Source organism: Uloborus diversus, chromosome 4, assembly GCF_026930045.1.
Source record: "Uloborus diversus isolate 005 chromosome 4, Udiv.v.3.1, whole genome shotgun sequence".
Taxonomy (NCBI): Eukaryota; Metazoa; Arthropoda; class Arachnida; order Araneae; family Uloboridae; genus Uloborus; species Uloborus diversus.
In genome coordinates, this window is record NC_072734.1 from 74,628,098 (window position 1) to 74,646,009 (window position 17,912).

Below are 17,912 nucleotides of genomic sequence, written 5' to 3' on the forward strand. Positions count from 1 at the left end.
CCGCGTGTAGTTAAGCTTTTTACCGAAACTTATAGCGTATGTAACATTTAAAAAAGTGTTTTAATCTTAATTCGTTCATAAGCCTAAATTGGTTTTAAAATGATGATTCCTTAAATTTTATCCATGTGTATATCATTGAAAAAAGGATTCCAAAAGGGCAATTAGTGTATAATTTAAAAATCACTATAAATAACGCAACCGTTTTAAAATCTGTAAGAGGAATTGAGAACAGTGCAACAGAACTGTGTAAGGAAATTAGTTTTTTTCCTTTTTCGAAGTTATAACCATTTTTGCAACTTTTCCAACGACGCAAGAGTTTTGAATATTTGTAAAAGTCATGATATACTAAGTAAAATGTCATGAAACTGATGAGAAAATTATTTTTTAGATGAATATTTTTTGAAATTTTTAATAGTGTGAAAGCTTAAAGTTTTTGTTGAAATTATTAAATTAAACAAACTAGGACTTGAGTTACAATAGGGATTTTTTTAATATTTACTCTCTTTTTCAAATATTAATAATTCTTTAAGTATTAGTGGGTGTTACTAAGAAAGTAGAAATTAATTTATAAGAAAAACTTTTTTTTTCAATTGTAGTTCTTTCAGGCGTTTCCAATAACACAAGAGCTTTAAATATTTATAGAAGATATTTAATGAACTAAAGTATAAATTTGACTCAGACGAAAATACATTTTTCGCCTTATAATACACACACACACACACACACACATATATATATATATATATATATATATATATATATATTACTGTTACATCGAAGTTTCTCAATAACAGTCGCGATTAAATATAATTTTGTCGAGAAGCAATGTCATTTGAATAAAATAGAGAACGGACGTAATTTATGTATGTCAGAAGACCTTTCGAACATTTTCATGCATAATAACTCATACATAAATTACAAAGCGTTTGGCGTTATTCCTCTGTAGTAGACAGTAATAAATACCTTTCTTGAGGGAGCAGCACAAAATTGTTTGCTGATTCGTACATAAAATTACTCAATATCGATTGGGAGAAATGCATATTTAATGACATCAAAGTGAAAAAAGAGCCGTAATTCACAAATTCTTTATGGATTTTGAGTTTGTTTTGTAGGTTAAATGTATGTCTCTCGTGTCGAGGAACTAAGTTTCCGGATTCGCGGCAAATTGTGCGGAAACTTTTGTGATTCGCCAGGAACTTTTTTCGGTTGATGGTTTCGTCTCTAGAATGCAATATTTCATGCATATGTAATGATTTCAGTCGAGTACTGATATTGACGATTTTGTTTTCCCAACTAATTTTCTTAAATTTAATCAAAGCGTATGTATGTTGTCGATGATGCCATATACAACAAAATGTTATTTACTTGTAAATAGTAGGAGAGAGTATTTCACCTTGGTGCACTTTCTTTCTCTTTTGCTTTCTTTCTTTGTTTATTTTTTGTTATTGATCTACTATTGTCGAAAATTGTACCGAGTATTTCACTTTGTCTTTGCCAACGTTATTAAAAAGGTTTCAATATTATATATATTTTGAAAATTTCCTTAAAAATATTTAGTACATAATCCCAAGGTGTACCATCTGATGGGGGCACTTGTAATAAGGTGAAATTGAAATGAAAAAGTTCAGTAATGGGCGTAGAGGATGTTTATTTGCTTGAAAAGAAAAATTTAGCTAGTTAGATTGTTTTCACAAAGCGTTGAGATAAAGTATAAGTATTTACAATTGAGGAAGTGAGATGCAAACGGATGTAAATGGCAAAATTAATAATTTGGAGATAACCAGTATACATGGTAGGTGAACCTCTCCTCTGTCTTGGGGCAAGAGATGGTACTAGTAGCTCTGATAGTTGCTGCTATACAGTATGATTTAGAAAAATATTTCAATGAAAGCCTACCTAGAAACTAATCTTTAAACGCGTTTTACTCAAAACTTGAAAATGTCCACTTGCACCCCTTTGCTTCTCACTGCCTCAATTGCTCGGACCAAGTACTTAGAATTGAGGCAGAAAACAATTAATAATAAGCACATGTAGCATTGGACAAAAAAAAAAAAGGTTTTGAATTCAGTATTTTTAGTTAAAATGTTTTGAATAAAAGTTGGTTCGGCATATCTTGTGTCAGAAGGTGACTCGTCTCCGTCTGTTCGAATGTGCATCATATACCCAGTATCCATTAATCTACCATGAAACTTTAGAATGTCATGCTGTTAGACTTAGAACTTTTCGAGGCCTGTTCAAGAAAGGCGCGTGACCAGTTAGTCCCAGTTGAATCCGCTGTGTCGTCGTACAGATCAGTTGATTTCAAAGCACATTGTTGATTACAAATATATAATTATTTTGTTGATTAGCTACGTGGTTGTTTGAAAAGTGTGTTTTTTTTCTTTTTGCGCATTTTGGAATAAGTGATTTAAACGAGTAAAGAGTTTCTTTGAAATTTTGCGTTGAACTAGAAAAACCTAATAAACTAGGAAAACCGTCTTGAACATATCAAAAGTGAAACTTTTGATATGTTCAAGACGGTTTTGTTCAAGACGGAGCATATTAAAAGTTTCATTTTTGATATTCTCAAAACCCTTTACGGAGACGTTGTTATTAAGCGTGTGACCTGTTTTATGCGGAATGAAGGATTTAAAGATTCTGCTGCGCTAAGTGCAATAGTCATATATGCAGCTGAGTTCAAAATGAGAAATAGCCATTTAAGGTTTTGCGCCTTCATGCATTTGATTCAGATTTAGCTTTTTCGGGATTTTTTAAAAAATGTTTCATTGAAAAATGACATTAAACCATTGTATTTAAGTGAAATATGTGACAAAGTACCATCTGGTGACTGTAATTCAATTTTGATAAAAAGTACAGATATGACTTCTGTACAGCACGGCAGGGAGGTCGTCAGTTGACTGAAGATGATGACTATTCTGGAGTCCTTGCACTTCAACTGACTACTCACACGGTCACAAAATCAACACACTGGTTCGGGCAAATCGTAGTGTGACTATTAGAGATTTTGCTTAAGAGTTTGGAATACCCGTTAGGTTATGTTACGAGATTTTGATTGAAACTTTGAAGGTGCACCATGTCGCAGCACACTCAGACCTCAGAACTTGTGAGTTTTTGGCTAAAAACTCGATCATTCTTCTCTCCCCCCCCCCCCCTCTTTTACCTACTAAATCAACATTTATCTTTTTTTTTTTTTTTTTTTTTTTTTTTGACCCTCGGACCGGCAAGAGCTTTTGAAAAACAGTTTTGGAACGGTTATTATTATATTCTTTTGGAAAAAAAAACACTTTGCATTTGCGAACTGTTAAAAAATCTGAATTTTTTAACAGACCGGTGAGATTTTTTCTTTCTGTTTCGTTCTATTCTACGCTGCTTATTATTATTTTTTCTATTGCAAGAAGTGAATTATTTGTTTAACTGCTTAAAATGTATTATTTACAAACACTAAATTTCACATTACTTATGGACTTTTTGCATTCATCTCCACAATTTCAACCCCAAACAATTCAAGATCAACCTTATAACCTTGGTGTAAAATAATTGCAATTAAGCTCTTTGTTACGGTTTATTGAACTGTTTAGCTTCATTATAAAATAATTGAATATTAAAAGGAAAATTCAATACTTTGTGAATACCAGTTCGTAGATGACTCTAATTTTTCTAATCGTTCAACATTCCACCAGGCATGGAACTAATTCTCCGACAACTTTTTCGAAAGAAAAATGGTATTATTTTCAAATACTAACGACAGCTTTAATATTCTGTTACCTATTACAACATTGTAACTATGTCAGCATTTACTCAAATTAGTTCCATTATCAACAATTTTATGAAAGTGCTTCTTCATCGACTATGCTTCTAACCCGTTAAAAGCGACTAAATGGGTTTTGGGGCCATAACAATCAATTTTTTAATAGTTTCTTAGCTCATTACCATGGCGCTGTAATGGGTTGTTCCGGTAGCTTTTGTAACTTTTCTTTTTACTATCATTCAAACAGACTTCCTACTAAATTATGCTATTCTGTTACCTTATGTAGACGAGCTAAAATAATGTACTGTATTTGAATATAACTGGAAAGTTGTTGCTTTTTCAAAACAAACTAAATTAAGCAATAAATAGTAAAATAAAAGCTATCAACGCGAAAATATTGCATACACTGTTTTTTTTTTTTTTTTTGAAACAGTCGCTTCGAAAGTCGGATAAATTTTCGAAAGTGAACACGAATTTTGTCTATAACTAAATAACCCTACTTTTTCGTGTACAGACATTTATATTTTAGAATCAGACAAATCCCTCTCTAAACTGCTTTAAACAGATTTGTTTCAAATATACACATTTCACAATTGTTATTGATATTATTATTTATTTATTTTTAAAAAATCTCTTATACAGAAAAAAAAAAAAACCTGTTATTATAAAAGCACATTCAAATTCATGGTTTCAACTGTGTTTGGCACTATGTTTAAACTCCTACTTAGAAGTGACTTTTAAAAAAAATCAAGAACAGTTAAAATTTTCAGCACTCTTAGTCTCCAAAAACAAGAAATAAACAATATAGAACTGCATTAAAAAAAAAAAAGTCCTGCAGCAAAAGACTACAAATCTGAGTAGGTAAAAGCTAAATAAATTTTGAAAGATTTAAAGTAAGAGTGATTTTTTAATTGTTTTTCAAAGTCAAATAATGTGCTTTACGAATTGCTTGTCATGCCAACTATTTCATAACAAATACGAACTGCGAGATGCCTGTGATTAAGTTGACTATAAACGAAAAAAAAAATTACACTTTTTTTTAATTCTTCGGTAGTTAGTCGCAACGATTTGAAAGTATAGGAATTTTGGCGAGAGATGCATAAAACTTGTAGTGCATATGCCAATCAGGGGGCTACGGGGGAAAAAACTGCATTTTGTGATAAAATTTTGAAACTTGGCATGTTTGTAGACATTGTATATACAAATATTTTAGGATGGGAAAGCATTCCAAAATCCCCCCAAAAGTCCCCTTGGCGGCCATTTTTGGTCCAAAACCAAAAATGGTGATTAAAAAAAAATTATGTTTTTATTATGTTTTTTAAACTTATTGCTTGCATCAGTCCATAGATGTTGATTACAATTTTTTACCGTTTAAAGCTCCATTAAACGCCTAATTTCCGAAATAACTTCACAAAAAGTGGTTATTTAAAAAAATCGATTTTTTTTTAATTTGTAAATTCTCTGACGTGAATTTCCCCCCCCCCCCTCATTACATAATTACTGGTTTCTAAATTTAATGAGGGTTATATCAAAGTAGGTTTCTAGTTATCCGAACTCTAATTTCCCGAACTGTCCAATTATCCGGTCATGCTGCACCTCGTTTTTTATGACTGAACAGGCATAATCGAAACTATTTCTAAAGGGTATAAGAGAATAAGGATTTGAAGGAAAATGGGTGAAATTAATGTCAAGACAACATAATTTTAATAAAAAGAATGTTAAAGTTTGAATTAAAAATGTCTTCTTATTTCTATCATTACTATTGTTGCTGTTATTAATTTTCAATTACCCGATTGATTACTAGTAAGCTTTTACTCATTTTATGGGGAAAAAAACATACCTAAAGTGTATTATAAAATGTCTAACTACTTCTTACAAAAAGATTCACATCGATGCAATGAAGACACTTTTGACAGAGGAGTTTTTATAACTTAAAATTCCGAGACAGAAAGCACCATCCCAATGTTCAAATTTTGAAGCATCGTATTAAAGCTGGGGCCTTTAATGTTAATGCTTATTAGATTACAGCTTTCAACTAACTTTAATATCTTTTCTGAACCTTTGAAGTAGTTGATTCTTCGTTTTTTCCCCCATTTTATTGCTATTATAAATGATGTACTCCTACATATATTTTTAGTAAGTATGCTCGATGGTTACCACTTTTCATGAAAGATCTTCTTTACCCCACAAACCTTCCAGACGTACACAAAGCCTTCGAAGAAGGAGTGTTTGTTGTAAAAAAGACAATAAACGTCTTTTCTGTAATCGGATTGGACCATGCTTTCATGCAAAAGCAAAACAATGCGGTGGTAAAAGGAGACCGGGGTATAATTGGTCTATCACAGATCCAACTGCGTTAAGAAGATGGATGTTGGTTGGTCTTGAAGTTATCGATTTTTTACACAATTTGAAAAAGTTACCTCGGCTCATTTAAAGAAACGCTGTGTATAAGCAATGAAGAAAAATTAAGTTTCCAAAGCCTATTTCAAGAAAGGTCTTGAAGAGCAATAGCTGAACATGGAAATCCATTGAAATGCCTCCCCTTCTAAAAATGTTTATAAGGACATTGTCTACATGCATGCCAAGTTTCATGATTTTATCACAAAATGCAGTTTTCGGCTCATTTTCTACCATAGCCCCTCTACTATGCGAGGAATCAGATTTCTGAGGTATATATATTAAGTCCAACATAAACTGAAGTGCCCGGAAGCAAAGGGATGAAAGTGTCATAATTTCAAATTTGGAGATGAGTTTTACAAATATTAGGAGAAACTCGGATATATTTTGTGGTAAGAGGTACAAAAGTGGTACAAAACTGAGTTAGTGAAGCTAACATGAGAATGCAATTTTCAACCATAAAGCCTAATATAAAGTATGCTGCCATGGGCTTGTAAACGGCAGTATCTGCAAAAGTGAGTTTTCGAGATATTTAAAGAAACGCGTTTAAACGCTGGGATTTGATGTTTTTTTTTTTTTTTATGTTTTGTTTCGCTCCGTTTTTCTTGCGGAAACCAAATAAGCATGCATGTACAATGAAGCTAAAGTAAAATGATGACAAAAGTGGAAAGAAATGAAAAATTTGCAGTAACTAGCTTTTCCTTGCCCACGACAGTATGTGTCTCGCACAGTGGTTGGAAGTAGCACGTTATAAGTAGCGACGCTACTGTAGTAACTACATTTTTTAGTAGTTTGTAGTGTAGCGCACTACTTTTTTAAAAAGTAGTGTAGTGAGTAGTTCGATACAAAAAAAAATAGTAGTTTGTAGCTATTTCTAGAAGCTACTCTTAAATAAACTTTAAAAGAAAGAAAAAAAATAAGATTCAAACGAATTTGACTGGCGCAAATTTTGCACAAGTTACATCAGCTGACGCAATGAGAAATAAGACTCATAAAAAATACGAGCTGACCTCAGCATATCATTTTGAGCCATATCTTATATCTGTTTGACGCCATTAGTTTGGCGTCGTAATTTTCACATTTCACGAATATTTGTTTTGAATAGAGCTTGATTTAAAAATAAAAGTATATGAATTAGCGATAACCACCAATTTAGTATCGTTTTTCTGCCGAGAAGGTCCCGTGGATGAACGTTTTAGATTTCAAAGAGATAACTGTTCCAATACTGTGAAAGCACTTATTTTGCGAAAAAGTGTTCATCGATGTTCGGTGATTTCGCTAATTGAAAATTTTGCGAATTTTATGTAAACCAACTGAACGTTGAAGAGCAAAAATATTTCGCGCGGTGAAAATTTTCGTGATTACGACGGGCACAGTTCTGTTGATAAAACATAATACGTATACCCAACGTGTACCACAAAAACATTTATTTAAATTAAAAAAAAAAAAACATTTAGGTATTCCACACTTGGCCTGAAATATATAATTTTCATTAAAAAAAAGATTTTCTTTTGATATATATTTTTACTTTCTTCTATATCTAATATTTAGAGAAAGTATTGGATTCATGCAAATTTTCGAATTTCAAATTTTGACGGATTCGAACGTTTTGAGGTGTGCTGAGTCCATTTCGACTATTTTTGGAAAATGTCTGTCTGTCTGTGTGTATGTGTGTGGGTATGTGTGTGTGTGTGTCACGTCTGTGTGTGACCGGCTTTTTGTGGCCGCTCTACAGCAAAAACTACCACATGAAATCGAACAAAATTTGGTACACATATGTGCCCTTATGTGAACTTGTGCCCATTGGTTTTTGGCGCGAATTCCTCCAAGGCGGGTGGAGCAATGGGACTTTTTTGAGTTACGCGTGCTTGCTATTCCTCAGGAAGTAACACGCGGAATCAAACAAAATTTGGTCCATATGTTGCCATCAACAGGAACAGGTGCTGATTCAATTTTGGTGTCAATAACTCAAACGGGGCTTGAGCTATAGAACGTTTTTTGTCGCCAATTGTGACTGCTGTATCTCAAGAAATAATGAACGGAATGAAAGAAAAATTTATCGGCAAGTAGCCCTTAGTGGGTATAAGAGCTGGTTTTATTTTGGTGTCAACAGCTAGAAAGGGAGTAGCGCAATCGCCCGTTCTTTTTTTTTCATTGTGAGCGCCTTATCTCAAGAAGTAATACTACGTTCTGGTTGAAATTTGGAATATATGTTAATCAATATGTAAACAGGCTTTGGTTCAATTTTGACGCCAATCGCTCCAAGAGGTGTTGATTTTTTTTTAAAATAAAAATAGCTTTATTAATGCAACAATAAGAAAGATAAATCGTAATAGATTGTCGTCTGCGTATTTCTCGTGATTTTAATTGTATGGAAATAATCGGAAATATTATCTCAATGATTTAAAAATTTTAACTGTTGCCATCTTATGTTTGTTAACAAATAAAATATTTATAATTAATTCAAGCAAGGCTTTTAAAATAACTTTCAATTTTCGCTCTTTGCTTTGCTTTTGCGATAATTCAGACATTGGGATGGTCGTCTAATTTTTGCATGTGTAATTTTGTTTTTGTTGGGAATATTGCATATTGTCAAGCATGGGGAGTGATCAGAAAAAAAAAGAAAAATATAGAAGAAAGTTTCGTGATGGCCACAACATACTAGTTAAAAATGTAAGGCAAATTTTACGAAATTATAAGAATGAATATATTAACAGTAAAGTTGGTAGTTAGCGTTAAACAGAAATTTTTGGTCTCCCGCTCACATACTACTCATGGATTTTTTCAAGTTTAAGTTAAAAATTTTCATTTTAAATAGGTATTATTTTTTTATCATTCATTTGCAAATGTTGATCTGAAAATGTGTTCACTATTGATTTTTGAACTAGGCCAAGTGTGCGATATCTAAATGTTTTTAATTTTGAATAAATGTTTTTGCTGTACATGGGAGGTACTATAGAGGCAATGTTTTAGCAACAGGTATTTCGAGTTTCTAAAGCAAAATGTTTTTTCGATTTGGCCTAGCGTACAAGTGCTGGTTTACACTTTCTGAGGTTCAAATGATATGAAACCTTTTACAATTGTTTTGTCATAAAAGAAAAATATAAGAGGGTATGCGGCTTGAAATATCGACTTTCAATTTTTGTGAAACACCCTTATGTGCATGCTTTTTATTTATTTATTAGTTTTTTGGAAAGTAGCGATGTCGCGACTACACTTCAAAAGTAGTTTATAGTTGCTACATTTTGAAAAAGTAGTTGTAGCGGAAGTTAACTACATTTGTACTAAAGTAGTTGTAGTTCGCTACAAGAAAAAATGTAGTTTTTCCAACCACTGGTCTCGCATGGTAAGGACCACTCACATCATTCAAATTTTAGTTTAACTTTTTGTTTAAATAAGTTTTTTAAAGTACAGTCGAACCTCCATGTATCGAACTTCCACATAGCGAAATTTTCTATGCATCGGAATCCCAGCAAATTGCTATGTTCATTACATAGAAAAATTGTTTCTATATATCGAAAAAATCTCTATATATCGAAATTTTTTTCGAGACATTCGTAGATTTTTTTTTCCACTGTAAACTGTTTGTCTCATGAAAGATGAATGTGAGGGGACAAAACTATGTTCACTGAAGGTTACTACGATACTCATAAGGAATCTGGTGTTGAGGGGTGTGTGTGTTCTTAAATTTCTGGAGTTCTTAAATTCCCTCAAGTTATTTCCAATCTTAGTTGTTACAAGTAACACTGTAAAATCAGTTTCAAGTTATCCCTTTTGTCTGTTGATTATCATTCCTAGTCTTATTTTAGCTTCAGTAAAAATCATTCAAGTTAAGTAGATTGATTTTTTACTTTTCTCTCAATTACAGTGTCAAAAGGAAAACCCCCTGATGTTGCGGATCAAGTTGAATTGGGTTTCATACACAAAAATTAGCTTTAATTTTAATGTTTTAGGAGATTTTTATGATAAAATGAAATCGTTTCTATATATCAAAATTTCTATATATCGAATTTTTTTTCCCGTCAATTTGCTACTTCGATATATGGAGGTCCGACTGTATTTCAAAAAAATGTAAGGTAATTTTTGATATTACTTTTTCCAAGTTAATAAAAACTATTCGATAAAAAAATCACTTTATTGCAAATAAAGATACCGAGAATTTTGCCTTTAAACTATGCGATTGAAGAAAAACCAGAGGTTTCACGAAAAAAAATCAACATTCAAAAGGGTTCCATTAATCAAAGAAAGTAAGAAACTCTGGCCTGTCATAATATTTCGAGTTATGTTAAATGCTGGCAAATTTGATTTCACTAAATACAAAACTGCAAACTGAATTTTAATACTACTTTCTTTAAATATGTTTTTAAGTCAAATAATACAAAAGACATTATTCTTGCATAGAGAATAAATTGATCTAATTAGTGAGGTTTATTTTCCCCTGGCTTAATCTGATAAATACAAAGATTACTTTAAGAAATGTGTTCATTTTACATATTATCATGTTATGTATCGGGTTATTTGACACTAATAACACAAAATTGCTACATTTTGGGGTGGAAGCTTTAAATCTAATTTAGGATTATTGTTCAAGCACCTACACTAAGTGAAAATTGAGTTCATTAATGTCGTAAACATTTCTGCGTAATAAGCTGAAATGTCGCAGCTGCTTTTACATGCTCTAATTTTCCGAGAGAATTTTATTTTAAGTTAGAAGCAAAGACAATAATAATTTATTCATTTAATACTGCCGAAGTGGGAAATTTAAAGCAACTATTGCACCTTTTAATTAGCAAATCCAGTGGCGTCAATACGGGGGGGGGGGCGGTCTGCCCCGTGTATTACCCGTCTGAGGGGGTGTTACCCAAAGTGAAATTGCAAGTTTTTGAAAAAATATGAAGCAAAAATGCATTTTAAGTCTACAAATTAGAAAATTTTCCCTAGGGGTGGGGCTGATATGCACTCCACATCATAGGGTGAATATTATACTCATTTAGGATTGGGTTCATATCGTCAAAACTTAGACCTAATACAGACTTTCTCTTACACCAAAAAAGGAAAACAAATACGTTTCCTTTTGTTTGAGATACGTTTGAAATAATTATGGGGGCCATCAATTTCGTACGCCCTCTTTTTTTTTTGACCTCGGAACGGCCCTGCACACATGTGTCTGGGGAAAGCAAATTAAAAAGCGTTTATAGTTTTTATTTGCCTTTTTCACATTAATCCACTTAAAATTTCGCTAAACAAATGCGGTTAGTTATTTTCTGAAAATTGTATAAATTTTGTGTTTTCGTGTTAACGTAGAACATTAAATTTATATATTTATTTTATTGATATCATTGTTTTAATTTTAGTTTTGTGGTTTGGGGGGGGGGGGCGGGGTGACATCACAAACTATCACCCCGGGTACTACCCATTCTAGGTACACCACTGAACAAACTCAAGACAAAAGCAAATTAAGCTGTATAGAACTTCATTTTTGCAGGCGAATTTTTAATGCAGATTTAGAGAATTAAATTGGTATTGACAGGATGTCATTTAAGGGGGTCAGGGAGGTCAACACCCCCTTTCTTTGAAAAATTAAAGTATTTACGTGTAAGTGGGCTTTTTTTTTTCTTGTAAAATTTGCATTGAGTATACACCCTTTTCCTCCTCCTCCCCCCCCCCCCCCGTGGAACAATTCAAAATGAAGAGTCTGGGTTTTAACTCAAACAAAATTTAAAAGAGGGCAAAACAACTATTGTTGCTTCATGAAAAAAATTAACGTAAGTTGTTTCGAATGCTATCAAGTACTTTAAATTAAGAAGGGAGTGGCAAGAGGAGTAAAATATTTCCTATTTTCTGAGTTTGTGGTAGATAAAAAGAAAAGAATCTGCGATGTGAGCAGTAGTTGGAGTCTTTAAAAACTCTAGAGAAGTTCAGTAATGAGGACGACGCTTCTAATATCTTGGAGGGAAAATTAGAACGCAAAAAATGAGCAGAAACTTACTGTGAACACTAATTTCAAAATTCCTAGAATAGTTTCGAAAGAATGTTAAGAAAAAATTGTTAATTACTGAAAGGAATAATCAAATCGTTGCATAAAATAGAAAACGAATAAAAAGAGAAATATCTCGTAATTAAAAGATAGGAAAAATACAGTGGTGGACATAATTATAAACTCTTTTTTTTATTTTGGTTTAACAATAGCTTAACTCAATTTAACTTTTTTTCTCTAAAGTAAAGTTGTCAAATCATGAAACTATCAGATATGTTTTACGAAAACATAACGTATCATAGCATCCAAGTGTCATACCCAAAGAAAATCCTACATCAGCAAAACAAATCAAAAAGATAAATTGGAAATTGCTAAAACGCATGTATAGCAGCCAACAGAGTTTTGAGAAAATGTAATTTTTCTTCAAGAGAGCAAACATAACATTTTCGGATCAGACGGCAAGCAAAATGTTTGATAGAAATCAAATAATGCATTGAAAGTCAAAAATTTAGGACCTACCTTCAAATACGGAGGTTGTAATCAGTTATTCTGGGGTTATATGGTGTCGGGAACTTACATTTTATTGATTAGAAAATACGTATGTGCATTTTGATAGTCTCAAGTAAAATTTTAGACTACTTTGGAATCTTAAGACCAAGTTACGCACTATTTAAACTGTACCAAGAGTAGGACTTGAAACCCGCTGCTGATACATGCAAGTTATGGGTCATCAACAACTGTCCTAAATGTGATAAGGACTGCTGTACAAAGTCTAGACCTTACTTCCATTGAACATGTAAAGGATGCTTCAAAATTTATTTGCTGCAAAAACTATGCGAACATCGAATTTATAAGAAGAAGGATTTAAAAAAAATCCCTGAGTGAACCAAAATCAAAGGCTTATTTTGCAAAGAATTGATAAAATCCGTGCCAAATGTCCCACGGGATGTTATAAAAAGCAATTTAGGTTCAACGGGATTATATCTTTTAAGTTTACACGTCTTTTTCTTTAATACTTTTTACACTTCCTTTTACAAAAAAATGAAGTATTGTATTCGCGAAAAAATTTTCACTCAAAAATCGGCCTTAATTTCCATTTTACTCACCCTCAAATGAATGTTGAGTTTTTTTTTTTCCACCCGACCAGACGTATATATGTACCTAAGAACGTATAGACGCCCGAAATATCCATTTTGACGCTTCCCGAGTTAATTACGACGAGTTTTCTCGTGACGTCTGTATGTACGTATGTATGTGCGTGTGTGTGTATGTGTGTACGTCGCATAACTCAAGAACGGTATGTCCTAGAAAGTTGAAATTTGGTGCGTAGACTTCTAGTAGGATCTAGTTGTGCTCCTCCCTTTTTGGTTGCATTCGGGTGTTTCTAAAGGGGTCTTTTGCCCCTTTTTGGGCGGAAATCATTGTTAATTTCGATGTAAACTCAAGTGGTGTTATAATTGGGCGGACACTTGGCGATATATCAGTGTTTTTTGGTCGCCAAGTTTTGTCACCAACTTGGCGACAAATTTATCGTTTTTTTTTTTTAAATCTGGTTTCAATTTGGCCACTGTTGGTGATATTTAGAGAGGAAACTATTGAATCACATTAAAATTGCCAGTAATGGGGAAATGATATTAAATTGGAGTAACAGGAAGTCATGTGACGCACACATCAGCTTGTTTAAGCACGTTTTTTCACTTTATTCCTTCCTCTATACATATTATATCCGTAATTACATTAATATACGAGTTTTGTTTGAGTTATCGTTACTTGCATTCATTAAAATAACATTTACTTTATTTTTCGGCTTCGTTTGTATGCTTTGGTGAGAGCTCAGAGCTTGTAAAGTGCCCCAATACTTGTTTGACAGACTATGTATCGCGAATCGAAAACGTTAAGTCGTAGAAGACTGAACTTCTGTAAGTAGAATATGTACATGTACGGCGTCTAGTTTTGCACATTTTCTATTTCAATCAATGCAAATCGGATACTCCTCTTAGTAAAAATATAAATTCTTGTTGTGATGAAAAACTCATTACCTGCCTAGAGGTAATCATCAAAGACCGAAAGCGGTAACCGCCGACTACTCAATCGATCCATCCCTCCGCCCCGCTTCCCACTAATCTCAAACTCTAGCATTCCATTAAAAATGCATTTTATGGTGAAATTAAGTGGAAACGTGCTGAGAATCGTTAACTTCAGCGGTCCAATTTGCCTCCAAAGCATCACACCTCATCAGGAAATGAAACCATTTAAGAACCTGAGGAGTTATTTCCGACGAAGATAAATAAAATAGCAAACATATTGAGGGCGTAAAATGATTCTTCGATAGCTAGAGACGTTTAATTAGGAATTAAATAGTAAAAATGTAGTAGTGACTTGTTACTTGGCTCTTTGAAATATGGAAACTATGTTGAGGTGAAACAAATAGGAATCTTGATGTAGAAATTGCTTTTTTGGATGAATCTCTACATTGTGAGGTACACTGTTAAAACTGCCGGTTTCATATGGCGCCTTAAAGGGTGAAACGTTGTAGCACAAGGGTGCCAGTTGGCTCCCTGTGACAGCTTTATGGTACCCTTAAGGGTACCATTTGGTTCCCTATGGCATTTCTAAGCTGGCATTTGGCTTCCTGTGGCCCCCTTAAGGGATACAGAGAGAGTCAAATGACCCCCTTTAGAAGTGCCACTGGTGCTACAACATTTCACCCTAAAAGGTGCCATATGCAACCCGAAGTTTTAATATTGCATGGCTCATGAAAAAAAACTTAACGTTTAAACATAAAATTGAAATAAAAAACTGCACTTTTTCTTGTCTTTCTTTGTTTCAAAAACAACCGATTGTGAGAATTGGATGAAAACGGAGAAGTTTTGTGTTTATGAATTTAAGAAATTAAAAAGGATAAACTTCTAAAACGCTTGCGAATTGCACTATTCAAAAAGATGTTACAGAAAAGAAATCTATGGATGAAGCAGATCATTCATCTGTTTTTATTTTTTTAGCCTTCCTTTTTTCCTTCCTATAGCTTTTGAAGTATGTTCAAAATTTCAAGACTGCTACCACTTCTACCACTTCCATTAGATTTAGAGTTTAGTATAGTTATCTTCAATGAAATGTAGAAGTTAATGTATACTGCTCACCTTTATGACAACTTACATGTGCTGAAAAAAAAATAAAGTGTTAATGCTGACCAAACCAGATTATGAATAAACGTTGCGACAACCTGTGATAAAAATTGCATCAGAAAAAAAAACGAAACATATAAAAAACTGTTAAATAGAATATTTCATTTTCTTAGAATATTTTGCTGTATCTGTAACAATATCTAACATAGTCTGTCCCGATAAATGCAAAAGTATTTCTTTCAGTTTTATTTATTTTCTAATGTGGTTTCGGAACTCTACTATTTTGTTTGTTATGGAAAATACTTGAAACTTCTTGAAAAGCAAACAAAAATTAAACATTTTCGGGTAATAAAAGCACACTGCCAGATACGAAATTATACTAAAGGTAGGTAAATTTAAATTACTATCAAGCAAAACAGTTATTAAATAAATAAACTATTTTTTATTATAAATATTGAAAAAACGTCTAACTAGACCACCCATTTACGAAAACTATGTTCGTCTTGAGTCAATTTTAATGTTATTTTGACAAAACAGAAAATTAAACTAAAAGGAAAACTCGACCTCTATCAGAACATGCGGTCAATAGCAAATATACCTCACCTTTTTCTGGTTAATGTTCATTTAAGTGGATCGACTTCAGCGATTCAGGTTGCCGACGCTTTGTTTGGCACAAAATTAAAAACTGCAAGCGCCAAAAGAAATATATGCATCTTAAGAGTTTTCTTGATGGCATTTGCGACTGTCATGGGCGTAGGTATGGTGCGGGTGTGAGTTCGAAACACAATGTTGCTCTTCGTTGTTGATGAAATATCGAAACTTCAGTTGCTGTATATTTCCTTCCTCGCAAAGTTCAATTAAAACATATAAGAAGTAAAATAATTCAATTGTATTTACAATAAGTATGTCCAGTAATCGCTGTTGAAGAATAATTTATTTGCTAATTCAAATTCAAAAAACAACTTTGATTATATTTAAGTATTTTTTGCTTTCCTCACAATGTAACTAGAAATCTTTATAATATGATTAGCAATTTAAATAGGAAAGTTGTAAGACTATTCGTTTTAGATTGGGTTTTTATAAAAATGCTATTACAAAATAATCTTTCTTACTTCAGTGAAACCGGATTTAAATTATTTATTTATTCTGCATTATTAAGGTATTACAGAATGAATAAATAATTTTCTTCTGAGATGATGTGAGTTAAACTTTTACGTTTCAGCTTTATGGACAAGTTTAATTATTTTGAAAATTTCGTCAAAATATGAGGTTTTTAAGTTGGGAAATAACTTGGATGTTAACTGAACAGCATCAATATGAACTTTCATACTACTTCTCGGCGATATACTTGTACCTTATTTGTACACATTCATTTCCATGTTTAACCAGGTCCGTCGTTTCAAAGTTTTCCAGGGAGGAGAGGTGAAGGGACTAAAAGTAGGAAATAAATACATTTTTTAGGAAAAACATCAAAATACAAGCAAAAACGTATATAATATTCTATTTCTAAAGTCCGGGGGGGGGACAATTGAAGCCCTCCCCTGATTGCCTAAATGACGGGCTTGTGTTTATCAAGTGCAATTTAACTCATCTATTCATTCATTTGAGAAATTGCAATTCCGCTCCAAACTAGGGACACTGTTACAAGTTTGGGTAGATAGACAGAAAAAATATCTACATAGAATATTGTGTAAATAAATTGCATAATTATATTGAAAAAATACTCTACCTATTTATTTCTTTTAAATAATGAATATTATGATGACAATAAGTATGTTATACCTTTACTGAACAGAAGATTAGTCATTGGTAAAAAATCTGAATATGTCGAAGAACTACTCGTAAACAAGTTTTGCCAAAGTATTTCCAAGATTGGTTCTACTAATGAAATTGAGTCTCAAAGATGAGACCAATTTATTTGTTTTTCAATTTCACACATTGTAAAGGAATGAAAAGATGGAAAATGAGGAGCATATACAGCTACGAATCAGCTGTATGAAGACTCATGTGGGCTTACCAAACACTTTTATCCTTCCAAATGTAGAAGGGAATGCATAAACTTGCATTCAAAGGAATAGACAAGGCTGGGGAGACAACCAATATTTTCCGGGTCAAATATAAATTCTGATGTCTCTGAAAGTATGCAAGAAAGACTGTTACTGTTTTCTTTTTTTTTTTTTCATTTTGTAGTTGTAAAATAAATTTGTTGAGTCTCAAGTTATTATCGATTGATGCATACATAAAATGAAAATTTTTAGTGTCCCAAGTTAAGAAGGAGGATCCCTAACTTGTTCAATGAAAATGAAAGAAATTTTGTTTTATTTTCGCACGGGCATATTTACACAACTAAAACTTTGTCCTGAGGTAAAATACATAGAATCTTTCTTAAAATAAAATACTGTTGTTTCAAATTGAAAACATATGATTAATATGCTCTAAATGTAAAAGTTAAAAGCTGTTCCAATGAGGGCACTTGACTGCGCCACAAGTTAGCCAAAGACAAGACTCAGATCTAAGACAACCGAATCGGTGTTCCACAGTATAAATAAAATCGTTTCTTAGTAATAGGTTCGTGATTAGTTGTAGGAAAAGGAATTTTGACTCAAAAAGCAAAATATCGTTAAAGAGAGAAAGAGCAAGGATTTTGAAAGATCATTTAAGTAAT

General features: G+C 32.6%; 1 protein-coding gene across 1 annotated transcript in view; it reads left to right on the top strand.

Annotated features, from left to right (window-relative positions):
- The first annotated feature begins 15,976 nt into the window (after positions 1-15,976).
- Positions 15,977-17,912, top strand: part of LOC129220636 (potassium channel subfamily T member 1-like) — a 173,994-nt gene continuing 172,058 nt past the window's right edge. The window contains exon 1 of the mRNA XM_054855066.1: positions 15,977-16,017. Within this exon, the coding sequence (XP_054711041.1) occupies positions 15,977-16,017 (41 nt within the window). The remainder of the gene's footprint in view (positions 16,018-17,912) is intronic.